At 45.2% G+C, this 13,246-nt stretch overlaps 1 protein-coding gene across 3 annotated transcripts in view; it reads right to left on the bottom strand.

The window, feature by feature from the left end:
* LOC105252745 (homeotic protein spalt-major) overlaps positions 1 to 11,452 on the bottom strand; it is a 65,159-nt gene extending 53,707 nt beyond the window's left edge. For all 3 annotated transcript variants that reach the window (XM_011260299.3, XM_011260306.3, XM_011260313.3), the window contains exon 1: positions 9,832 to 11,452. In XM_011260299.3, the coding sequence (XP_011258601.2) occupies positions 9,832 to 9,937 (106 nt within the window). In that variant the 5' untranslated portion in view covers positions 9,938 to 11,452. The remainder of the gene's footprint in view (positions 1 to 9,831) is intronic.
* Positions 11,453 to 13,246: the final 1,794 nt, after the last annotated feature.

The following is a 13,246-nucleotide window of genomic DNA, read 5'->3' as shown; positions in this document are numbered from 1 at the left end:
TATATAACGTGGCATCGAAAATTATTCATCCTGTCCATAAGTTCAAGGCGACATGTCTCACCTGCGTCGTTTAAAATTTCGTCCATACCCGTCCAACTCGTCGTATTTTATGAATAATTCACGTCACTCAGCCGTATAATTCTTAATAACCAGCCGTCATTCGTTGTCCTTGGAAATTTTGTGGCGCGGATCGATGTGGCGATCGATATACGCGCTTCGTTCAATCGATTCAGGGCCAGTCATACTGTGCAACAGTTCGAGAACGACAAAATAATTAAATATATCGCGGTTTATGGCGGCCGTTTTCGAATCGAATTCGAATTGAGTCAGCCATAAATTTAGCTACTACTTTGTAATGCTATATGCAAAATCTTACTTAAATCGCGCATTTGTATGGACTTGAAAATACTTTATCATGTACGAATAACATACATATATACGCTCGTCTTTACCAATATAATAATTTTATTAATATATAATAACGCAACATAATGTGTAAACGGTTCCATCTTTCAACATAACTATGAATAATATGTGAGTAATAAATTCGCATGAATTAAAAATATTTGATAAATATTTGTCGTCACATCGCCCGCTGTGCAACATTGCGTGAGATTTTCATTAGCTTGGCCTGGCTTGAAATTACGAAATTGCTAAGTCGATCTCGATCGTCCAAGAAAGCGAGGATTTCACATCTGTAAAGTTGGCCCCCTCTTATTCTTCAAATTTGAAAAAAATTATTAGAATTCTGGATGCCCCTTGTAGAGTTCTAGAGTCTATTTTAGAAAGAATTCCGTTATTTAAAATAAAGAAAACACCATTTTCAAAAAGGGAGAGGGTAACTTCACGATGCCTCCCATTATATGAAAAATGCAAATTTCTTTAGTTTTGGGTATATTTCTGCTCAAAATACTACAAAAATTATATTTAAAGTTCTCGACTTAGAAGAAGAAAATTGGTAACAACTTTTACAATTTTGGTTTTAGCACTTTGAGTCTTAATAATAATCGTTTAGAACTCGTTACCCAGAATTATTAAGACTCGAAGTGCTAAAATCAAAATTGTAAACGTTATCGCCAATTTTCGTCTTCTAAATCGAGAACTTTAAATATAATTGTTGTAGTATTTTGAGCAGAACAATTTGGAAACTTATTTAGAACTATAAAACTATTAACAATCTATCCAGAACTCTAAAGAAATTTGCATTTTTCAATAATATAATGGGGGACGTCATGAAATTAGCCCCCATTTTTAAAATGGTGTTTTCTTTACTTTAAATGACGGAACTCTTTCTAAAATGGGTTGGGAACTCTAGAACTCTACGGTGGGCGCTCAAAACTCGAATAATTTTTTTCAAATTTGAAGAATGGGGGGTCAACTTCACAGAGGTAGGATTTCTCGAAAGTCTTCATCCTCATCGACGCTCGTCTAAAGACGAGAAACACCAGATACCGTTCGGGTCACATCCCGATCAATTTGTTAGCGAAAATCTAGCTGTCTATCTAAAGTTCTCGGACATGGACTGACGGTTTGCATCATCGTGAGGAGGACGCGAGAGGAGAGATCGCCGGGAGAGAGCAAGAAAGCGAGAGAAAAAGAAGGGCGCTCTCCGAGGTGAGGGAGGATAATCGCGAGGAAGGAAGGCGAGCATCGGAATCTTTTTGAGGAATTACGGTTACGACTGCGCTTGGTCACCTCCCCGATCTCTCTTCAGATCTCACGAGGTGCCGTACTGTACCGGGCCGTGAGAGAAGAACGACGATGTCCCGATGGAAAGAAGAAAGGAGCCGAGGAGAATCCGATAGGAGTGAGATGGAGAGAAAGCTTGGTGACGAAGGGGGAGGAGAGGGACGGAGACGAGCGTATCGGTGGTAGAATTTACGCAGCGGTCGGTGCTCTTTGACGCCAACGTGGAATCGTCAGCGGCGCGAGAGCAAAAAGGGGGCGGGGGAGGGGAGGGAGCGAATATGACCCGTCATAGGGGATCGCATTAAGCCGCCTTCGCGGCTCGCCTCACGATAATTGGCCTCGACCTTCGCCTCTTCCGCGAAGGAATGCTCACCCAGGTTTTGCGCGAAGGACGCGCAGAAGAAGCGCCCTTCGCGTCATCATCGGGGACCGGACCGGATCGGATCGCGTCGAGCCGAGACACCGGTCTCCCCGGGAAACGAGAACGGATCGTACCCACGTGACATAACGTGACGGAAGAAACGGAATGCGGGACCGCGATATAAATAATATCGCTGGTAATTGTTCGACGCGAGGCGAGGATGAGGCAAGGATGCAAGGTGCCGCTTTACTGTTGCACGGAATTCGAATTAAGGCCCGCGCGTCTCACCACATGTCCGCAAAGTATTGTACGTTCCACAGGCCCGTAAGATCGTCGCGAGATCCGCTCTGCGATAGATGACACGTCGACGGAAGAAATTCCATCCGGAGAAAGTATTTTATCGGCGATTAAACATTCCGCAGGGTGTACTAATATATTCGTTGCTGCGGATTAAGCATATAATTTTTTTCTTTTTTTAGCTTTGATTAATATCTTAAATATATATTGACAAATTATAAATATTCTTCGATAATACGATATCTGGAACGTGTAATACCGGGTATTGCGCCATGACAAGAAGAATAACTCGCAACGCCTTTTTTCTCTCGTCCTTTTCATCGTTTCCTCGCTTCGTTCGCGAATAAGAAGACATTTCGAACGTCCAGTGTCGGGCTAACTCGCGATCAATTTTTCAGGTACACTCCGGTCATTCGCTTCTCGAGATTCTGCGGAGAGAACGAGCATCGGCATTGTCTCTCTCGCGGATGGCTCCTCCTCTTTTTTTTTTCCTTTCTACCGATCGTCGGCGACAGAAGAAGGCGAGGAGAGCAAAAAAAGAGGAGCCCCGGCTCCGAATGCACACGCGTGCGTGTGGGATTGTGTGTGCGTGAGAAACACGCGCGCACGTACACTAAGATGTCTAATAGATTGGGGTTGGCAGACGGGACAGTCGCAGACACCCACGCGTTTCCCCGCATCCACGCGATGTCGACCAAAAATATTCACGCACGACAAAGGGCAAGAAACCGGTAAGTCAGCAACTATACTTTTTCTCCAGATTCTTCCCTCTCCCGCCTCCCTGTTTCTTTCAACGGCTTTAATTTTTTTAGAATTCTGCCTCACTTTCGAATTTATCGATATACGAGCGTTGCACCAGTCAAGAATACGTGAAAATTTGCCGCATTGAAAAAATAGAAGGGAAAGCTAACGGTTTGACTTTTTATCTAGAAATTCTTTCTTCTTTATTTTTTCCCTCTTTTCTTTTGTTTCCTATTTTAGAGTGGAAGTCGTGGCGCGTGTTTCGAGATCTTAGAGTTTCAATTCATATCCGACGTCTAAACGATATGATCCGAGTTGCTCTTAGAGTTGTGCCAAAACTACTTAATCATACCAATATACGCAAATAGTAGCGATGAAGAAGAGAACGACAGTGATTCAACTCGACGACAGTGAAGATAATTTTATTAGAATGGAGCGTGTGTTTCTCTCTAGTCAAATTATTTTGTCATACGTCTCTCCATCTTCTTTCTTACTGCTCCAATTACTTTGTTATTTGCCGAAAGAAACCTTGAGAATGCACGCGGCAAATTTGCGAAATATATTCGTCGATACGAAGAATGTTAGGAAAAGGGTTTTATTTTAAATTACATCGATAAAAATTAAATGAGGATTTTCAATTGTGTCTCCCTACGAAATATGCTCCAACGCTATTTTCCACGCGCTACGTCTCATTTTTTTTTATATAATCGAGATTTATTCACCGCGTTCGATCGGCTTTCGAATGATATTTTTAAAGTAATCGAGAATGTAACGGCTGAAATCGCGTTGAATTAATTAGTATCGGAATTTCGGTAGGTGCGACAAAAATTCACGCGCTTCTACGCCATCATACGTCTTCGACATCATTAACATTGTTTTTAAACCGTGCGTTTAAATAAATGTGTCCACAATTCCGTGCATACACGGGATGCCGATCGAAAATATTCATAGAGGCAACCAAAGAGACAGGGTAAATCATTATGTATCGCTTTCCTGAACAGCTCTCCCAGATTCTCCATAATTTTATCATACTGCACGACAAATAGCCAACGACATAGATAATTATTATTTATTGAACGCGCATATGATGATAATGCGAAAGCGTAAACAAATATTTGAACAAATATTGAACAATACTTGACACGCATGCGACAAATTTGCGAAATGCGTTTTCAGATTTATAACTCGAGACCTTTTTTCCATTCAATATTGGATGAGTGACATTTATTTGTAAGCTTTGATAAACGTGTTATAATTCATTTATGTATGTTATCAGCGCAAGTTAATACAAGCAGCGAGCGATTAATAATAAGCAAAACTGTTAAAGCATGATAACCGTGTGTCTCCTTGTACCGATACATTGTGTAATATTGTAGATATTCGCATCTAAATATTCATACGCGACAAACGGTCAAGCGATAACGCGCCAACATTTTTTTCTTCATATTTTTCTTGTAAGTTCCCGTACTCTTATGTCATTATATATTTTTTTTATTCATTTCGCAATCGCGCTATCATCTCTCGGCACTTCGGTTCACAGTTTGATCATGTAACTTTGAATCTTTTCCATTTGTTTTACGAGTTTTATTTCGTTTATAATAATCAACTAGTCAAAATGCAAGCAATAATAACTCATGTATTATGGACAGTCCAAGTTTTTCCATATCACTGGAAATGTAAAAATATTTTCAAACGCGAACGATTTTAGATATATTTAAACATATCTATATTTATTTGCACATTATCATGATATAGATATGTCCCTTGTACCGCGTCATGCATCTGCATACTAAGTTAAAGATATACATGTTAAACAATAACAAGAAATAGTCAAATAATATACGAACATTCCATTTCAAATAAATCAACTTTTCAAACAACACAAATTCGATACTTGCATAAATATACTCCTGGACTAAATTAATGCATAATTTTTTTTCACTTTTTCTTTAAAAGCTGATCTTTATCAATTTAAATTAAATTAAATTTTAACGAAAAATTTTAAAGAAAAAATGAAAAAAAAAATATGCGTTAATTTTGTCCAGGAATATATTTGCATCCATCTTCGCAAAAAAGTACAATGGCGAATTATGACAAGAGAAGCATTCCTGTAACATGTGACATAATTAACCGACGGCGCGGAGGACGCCCCTAAAGAGACACTCGCTGCTATTTGTCAAATCTATACGCGGATCACGAGACGCAGACGCGTAATATTCGCGAGTAATATTCGCGTGACAAACTACAAGTGGCTGTTGTCCCGAAGACGATAAATCCACCACGTCGCGGGAGAAGCGTTCCGTCTTATCGAACGTTTTGGAGGGATGATTCATTCAGTGGATATCGAATCGTCATCGAGAATCTTGAACGCCTTTCGCGAGCTTCAAGTTTCAGAGGAACAAATCGCGGGAAGGGGCAAGAGATCTGACATAATGACGTCGGGCCTGAGAGTCGCGATGCGCGCGGCCGCGCATATTAGGATCTATTAATATGCAGTCGGTGCAAGTCGGACGGTTCTTAGTCGCTTGTCACACATTAGCCGCCGTCCGACGCGGCAGACAACTTCCCGTCCACGACGACGGACACACACGACGGGGCTTCTCTCTATTCGTCTGTCAACTCCTTCGCATCAGCTATGTTCCACTGTTCACCGATCACTCAAACAGGGAAACGGCCTTCAAAATTCTCTATACGCGCTCTTGACGGGACGAGAAGACGCGAGGTGCCCGCCGAAACCTTCTGAGTGACACTCGTCATCCGGTGTCAAGGGTGTATAACACTTGCGATAATCCGCGATTTTTTCATACGTCGATGTATGATGTATAATCCTACCTCAATGCGAGTCTTGGCGCTGTTCCAGTATCCTTAAGCTTCGTCCAATTTTCAAACGATTGTGACTTACGACCGAAAATATCCTCCGCCTTTTCTACCATACGTTACTCCGCGATAAAGTATTACTTCTAATATAATCTCATTTTTTCCTCGCTTACACATAAAGACGTCGTCGTAGCTCCTTGCAACGATAATAATTAATAACGTTCAATTTTATTTTATATGAGCGCCATCGAAATATATTTTGACGATTTTTAAATAAAAATTAAATGGTTCTCGATATTGTCTTTCTCGATATCTCACTTATTAAAATAAAAAATTACGCGCGAATAAATATATGTATTGCACATCTATTTTTATAAAATTTCGGATTTTTATTTTTATTTTCTTGAGATGCGAATATTTATGTATCGTATTCTTGTGCGTTGAATTTATTTTTATTCCCTAGAAATTTTTTCTTTGAAAAATACCTGTACAATACATTTGTTTTATCGATAAACAAAATTAAAAACAAAGTTTTCGTCGAAATTAATCCATACGAATACTTTCGCGCTCGTTATAATTTTGTTTCAATATATTAATCGCTTTATCTCTATAATACAACGGCCTCTTGATACGGCGACTCGTCGCTCATATTTTCGTGGTATGTATAACATTAAGATAACGGCGAAAGAAATGCAAATTGATTTGTGAATACTGCGGTTCATACATATAATTCATGGATGTTCGTTATGTCTCTTTGAGCGGAAAGACCGATCGTAAGAAGGGTTAATTTCCTCGATCAGAAAATTTTTTTTGTACTAGATTACGAGACACAATAAGTCTGTATTCCACTAGTGTGTAACATCGCGCAATTCACAATCAGTTGCCAAACGTCAAACATTGACCGACCGTAATTTTAATTCTTATTGATAATAGCTACCTATACATCTTGTCTGAAAAAATGTAACAAAGATTAAATCCAATTAACATTGCATTGCTTCTATTATGATTACACTTAACGAATGTGCAATAAATAAGAATTTATTTGCAAATGTAACGAGAAGAATAATAACTGTTTATTTGTATAATATATATAAATATGTTGTTTTATTATAAAGAGATATGTATCTTTTCATCGAGTTTCATCGAAATCGAGGAGGGAGACATATCGTGAGATTATTCCTGAATTGCGAAGTAGATTCTTACATCTATCTGTCAAAGTTTTATTTCCTCACATGATGTAGAAAACTTGTACAAGACGATCGGTGAAATTGACAGATGATGAATAGCGAATATTGTTTTGCAGTTTATTTTCGACATTTCCGTTCGATGTTCATAGTGTCGTACATATGTTTGCGTTAACAGCTCGATTTATCATTATCCATAATCCAAAAATCTATCATTATGTAATCTAGAATTATAGACGAGTAAATACACTGACGCGAAAGTAAAGAGACTACGACATTCGGCAAATGTATTTCGACGAGTCACGCTGGACGAGGAATAGCACAAAGAGCAAATAATAATTATCGCATTGCATTTAGGCAAACTTCGCCCCGCGCTTAGACTAATCGTTACCGCGGTAACCGCAGACATTTTCGATTTTGCTTCTGACTCAGCAAGAAACCGGCCTGTCACGTACACGCGCTCAGGAATGAGGCGCGCTTTATGTTGTTTTCGAGATGTTCCGCCAACTATTCGCCGAGAGTAACAACAACGGGAGCGAAAGCCGCGGAAACTTGCGATTGAAAAAGTTGGCCAAATTAAGAGCATCCCTATTTGCGGCGCCTCCCGATACGCGGGGGAGGCCTCGCTGAAATTTCATTCTTCACGCGCGATCGCCGATAGATCCTTCCCCCTTCTCCTCCCCCCCCCTCTCCTTCTCTCTAAGGCCTCCTCTACGAGTCGTAGGTCGTAAGCGAATTGACCAAGCATAGTCGATTATTTCCAAAAATAATCAACCATGATCGGTCAATTTGCTTACGATTCACGACTCGTGTAGAGGCCTTACTCTCCTTACGTAGGGGGGAGGGGGAGGGAATAACGCGCCCCGCGCGTTCCGAAAAATATTTTCCGCGAAATGGCGCTCCTCCACGAAATATCCGTTTTTATATCGGCGAGGCTAAGCGTGTCCAGCATTAAACGTTAGACGTGACTCTTGCGAACGGTACACGTACGCGGGATGTGTGCGGATACACACACGAATGTCAGGTACGTGGATTCAGTAAAACCGAGTAGTTTATAGTAACGAGTTCTTATCTTCCCGCGGTCGGACAAGTTCTGGTTATGTTTAATGGGCGAAGAGGGGGAGGAGGAGGAGAAGGGGAGGGGGTGGAGAACGTAAATGTATTCGATAAAGTATATATTCTCCTATAGATGGAAATCGTCGTCTTAAATTTTCTACATTTGGCGATCGCTCGTGCGCGATACATACAAAAGGAAATCTCGGACAACATGTATATTTACGCGTAATAATTTTCACGTGTGTGTACGAGCTCTTGAACAGCATTATACAGAAATTGCAAAAATTTGTAAAATATTGATCTCGAAATACGACAGTCGCACAAAAAATTGTATCGCGAACAAGAGTCCAAGAAAAAAAAAACCTCGCGCTTCATAAATATTTAAAATACCCTGACAAGCATGTGCAATTTTATTATTTAAAGATTAGCAGAAAATTGGATGCGAAAATGCCTGTCTAACTAAGGTCAATATTACATTTGTCGTACGACAAATTTTCTAAGCACATTGATTGGCTGCGGGATGGAAAATTTCTAAAGATTGAAAAAAATATTATCCCGCAACCAATCAATGTGCTTAAAAAATTTATCGTCCGACAAATGTAACATTAGCCTGACACGTATAAAAATCACTGAGTTTGCCAATCGAATTCATAGCGAGCTTCGCTAAGATAAGGTCCCGGAACTTCTCGTACGCGTAACTCGATCGTCCCGCGAGACGCGAGGGAGGGGGGGGGAGGATCGGGCAGCGAGACAGAAGCGTTTTATCGGCCGTTTCTTAGGCTCGGGGCTTTGATGTTACGCCGAGACAGGTCCGTTTATCGAAGTGGATTCGGCGGAGACGACAGGCGCGCTTTCGGTCCGACGGAAAGTGCTCGTGAATCGGCTACTTCGGTACGTTTGGCGAATCCAAGGAGGGGGGGAAGCGTCCGGATTAATCTCGCATTTCGTTCTCGCGTCTCGACGAGCGTTAATTTACGGAAGTTACTATCATCCTGCGCGTCCCAAAGTCGATTTCGTCGCAAAACCGCCGATAAATAAAATCGGGCGCTTCCGTTTTTCCTCGCTCGCGCCGACAATATCGTAAAGCGTTATCGCATCTCCGGAGTGCGCTTCCTTATCGCGCAACTACCGAGATCGCGTAACTTTAGGTCGATGCGTCTCGCTCTAAAACTCGGGTCGGGTCTAGGAAGGACGGGTGTAACTTCGTGTTTGAAACGGCGTTACACGCTATAAACGTTTGACTCGGCGTCATCTTTACGATCTTTAGAAATTCATTTCGTTGTACATTATCGCTTTTATTCCGTACTTGTGAGAGGAACGTAAAAAAACTGTCGAGATTAATGTCGCGCACACTCACCACCGTATTACATTTCGTGTTTCTTTTTAAGGCACTTTTTGTATAAAACGGAAAATTCTCGTCTCTGTATCTCGTGAACGTGTATTTAATACACCTCGGTTTTCGGGCTCGTCTCGATCGAGGAACGCGTCGTTGAAATGTAGCAAATTTGGACAGAACGTAAAACTCCTTTTCGCACCATTTCCCTCGTCTCGTTGACAATTGTACTCGAAAGCGGTCACGCGAGCACGAGGCATCCGGGACGCGTGACATCCCGGGCGAGATACAGAGATAATCCCCCTTTTATACCCTACGCTATTCCGGGAAGAAACGAAGGAATGATGACTTACGGATTTCGGTCGTGACAGTTCCAACGGGATTGATCAGCAGAGGCCCCTGGACAAGATCCTCCTCGAGATGGGCACGGCTCGGTCGGGCCTGCTTTCTCCGTGACATCCCTCCGATGCGGTTGAATCGCAGTTCACTCTCCTCGCGCTCCGACGAAGAAGAAGCAGTCGCGTTGTCGTCCGCCGACGGTCGGGATCGCGCGGATCGGACCTCGTGGATCCTCCTCCTCGCTTCCTTTTCTCCTCTCCCACGGGAAAGTGACAGGAAAGCAAGCGGACAACGCGGTCAGTCCAGACGTCGTCGACGATACAACGGCGCTTGTGGACGACGTCGTCGCAAGGTCGAGAGAATCGCGGTGCACTGCATGTCTCTCTCTTTCTCTCGCTCTCTCTCTCTCTCTGTCTCTCAGTCCGAAGTCGAAAAAAACACAACAACCACCGTTCCTCGTCGACACTAACTATCTAGAGGAGCCGCACCCTCCCCGCGCGAAGCGCTTCTCGCGCTTCCCGATGCGTTCCATACGTGGATCGTCGCCAAAGGAACGTTACTCTCGCCCGCCGGCCGGTGAGCGTGTCAACTCGGCCAGTAATCCATAGAGGCTCGCTCCGGTACCCTAACCCATCCCCCACCGCGCGATCTCTTTACCTACGAAATCGAGATGGAAGCCGTCGTCCCGCGCACTATCGGAGAGAGACGCCGACTGTTTCTCTCACTCTCAGCCGTCGACGTTTACTCGCCGAGACTCGCACGTGGTCCGCGCGTATTTTTTTTTTCTCTCTCTCTCTCTCTCTCTCTCTCTCCTGTCTCTTTCTATGTTTCCGTTTGAAAAGTCGTAATGTCGTAGACACTGTGTTTCCGAAACGAGCGTCGTTGGCTTTGTCACAGTTTGGGAATCGATTGTTGTCGACGTCCCACGGTTGTCCTTTGTCCCAGCTCGAAGGAAAGCAGCAGTTGTTGTTGTCTCGTGTTCCTGTCCTTGGTCACAATTTTCGCGCACAAATCGCGATCGCTCACCACTGCACACCCGGTACTCGCGCTGTTTCGATTATCGCTCGACGGTGTCGGCTCGTTTGACGACTCGCGACAGTATGGCGGCGAGAGACCGGCGGCATTCGCGGCTGCCCGCACGTCACGACGCAGGTAAGTACACTCGGCGTATGTGTACGAGGCGCGCCAGAGTCCTACCGCGATTTACACAGTAACACGACGGCGAAACGGTGTCTGTCTGCCGTGCACTGTTTGCCCGTATACAATAATACACGTGTGCGCCGATTCACCGTATACGTGTGCGTGTGCGGGTGTATACGTATGCGTGTACGTGCGTGTGATATGCGAGACGCGCGAGGGTACGCGTGTTACGTATACGGTGCGGGGGTGTATATATGTACGTATACGTGTGTACGTGTGGGTATATGTGCACGCGCGCGCTCGCGCGAATGTGTGTACACGCGTGCGTGTTTATGGGTCTGTCGCTCGCGCGAAATCCGCAGCTCTGCGATACCTCGAGTCGGCCGGACGGCGGACGGACCAGCTCTGGGGGCCCGACGTCCAAACGCCCCTCTCCGCCGTCTGCGAGACGCGTACGCCGTGGTAGGAGAAGAGATACTCCCTGCGCGCGCTTCCGCCCCCACCCGACCGCGCACTCCGCGACCGACTGCGACCGACGCGACGCCGCGCGCGCTCTGCCCTTCCCTCCCCACCCCCGGCCACGCCGTCCGCCGCCCGCTCTCCTCGATCCCCCCCTCCCTGTCGCGCCGCGTCGCCAGCGCCCCCACTCTCTCTCCGCGCGCAACCTCCTTCGCGATCACCGATCCCCCCCTCTCTCCGCGCCGCCGCGCGCTCCCGTCGCCGTCGCCGTCGCTGCCGCGCGGCGGCGGAGATCCACCCTTGTAAACGAGCGGCACAAGTCGAGACCTCCGCGCGTTATTGTCGCGCACCGGCCGCACGTCGCACGCTCGTGCACCTTTTCCGCGCGCGTTCTTTCGAAAGACTAACGGACGGATCCGAGTCCCCCGCTGTTGCTTTCACGAGCGTATCCAAGGGCTCAATTATCGACGGCTTGCCTAAATGAGTAGAGAAAGATAGAAAAAGGTAAGATCCGAATCCTTTTCTTCTCTCTCTCTCTCTCTCTCTCTGTCTTTATCGCGCGTTTTGCGACGCTCCCGATCATGGTCGCGACGACGATACGAAGATCCTCCGATCCTCCAAAGAAGAGAGAGAAAAAAATAAAACATACTCCGCGAAGCGTGATCGAATGAGCCCTCGAAAGGGGCGCGAGAGGAATCCTTTCGCCTCGCTCTTGGCGCTCCTCCGTCGTTCGCTTCCCCTCGCTTCGCTTGTCGCGCTCCTCATTCTCCTACCTGCCCGCGCGCGCGATCCGTCTTTCTCTCTGTCTTATTCCCCCTTCCGGCGGATGCTGGATACCCCCGCCACCTGGCGGCGCGGGAATGCGAGGCGTGGCCTGTCCCGGAGAAGCGGCCGCCTCCTTATGCATTATTATATAGCGAGAGCCACTCGTGTCTCTATGATTTTATATGCCGCGCGTTTCAGCGTGAATATTCTAGCGCGCTTCTCCGCGCCGCTCTCTCCCCCTCTCTCTCCGCGCCCCGCGCCGCACCGCGCTGCACCCCCCCCCTCGCCGCCCCGCGCGCTGCATCGCATCCCGTCCGATGCGCCGACGATATCGTGTTTTATATGCTGCCCAATTATTTTCTCGTTCCACCGTCGCGCTCGATCCGGCCGTCGTCGATTCTGGCAATTGTATGCGAGACAACACGGATACGGGACGGAGAAGATCCGTAGGTAGGTATGAGTCGAGTGCGTTGACATTTCGTTGCGACGTCGTCCGCGAATTACTCGTCGATCGGGATCTCCCGCGATGGTTAGAGACTCCGACTCTTTCTCGCTCTCTCACTCTCTCGCTCTCTCTCCTTCTCCCTTGTGTAAGCAGCGTATCCAGCCGATTACTACGTAATTACTGATTACGTGTACGTCGAACTGGGAGATGCCCCGGTGATTGCAGGTTTTAAAGCGCCGCTCGTCTCTATTCAATTTCAACGAGCGAAATGTTCTCGATTGGTTACGCTCGCGCGGCACGTTTAGTCGGATCCAGCGTAAAAAGAGTCGATGCCCGATTAATCGATCAGCGTGGCATCGAGACGCATTATTTGTAATCTAATTAAGACATAGACTGCGCTTTTTTATCGCGTATACAAAAGACTCGCTCGTACATGAAGCTAATTTTTCTTTTGTGTCGCGAGATACTACTCCATTTTAGCATCAACCAAATAGAATCATACGCCGGTATTTAAGACTAATCGATAATAATTATACACTTAAAAAAAACACACAAGAAGCACATGTTACTTAAATGCATCGAATATAATCGCGCGAAACGATTCAAGTTCTTGGACTTGA

The sequence above is a fragment of the Camponotus floridanus genome, unplaced genomic scaffold (assembly GCF_003227725.1).
Source record: "Camponotus floridanus strain SB8 unplaced genomic scaffold, Cflo_v7.5 scaffold22, whole genome shotgun sequence".
NCBI lineage: Eukaryota > Metazoa > Arthropoda > Insecta > Hymenoptera > Formicidae > Camponotus > Camponotus floridanus.
Note: the sequence above shows the minus strand (reverse complement) of the source record. Positions and strands in the feature narration are given on the sequence as shown.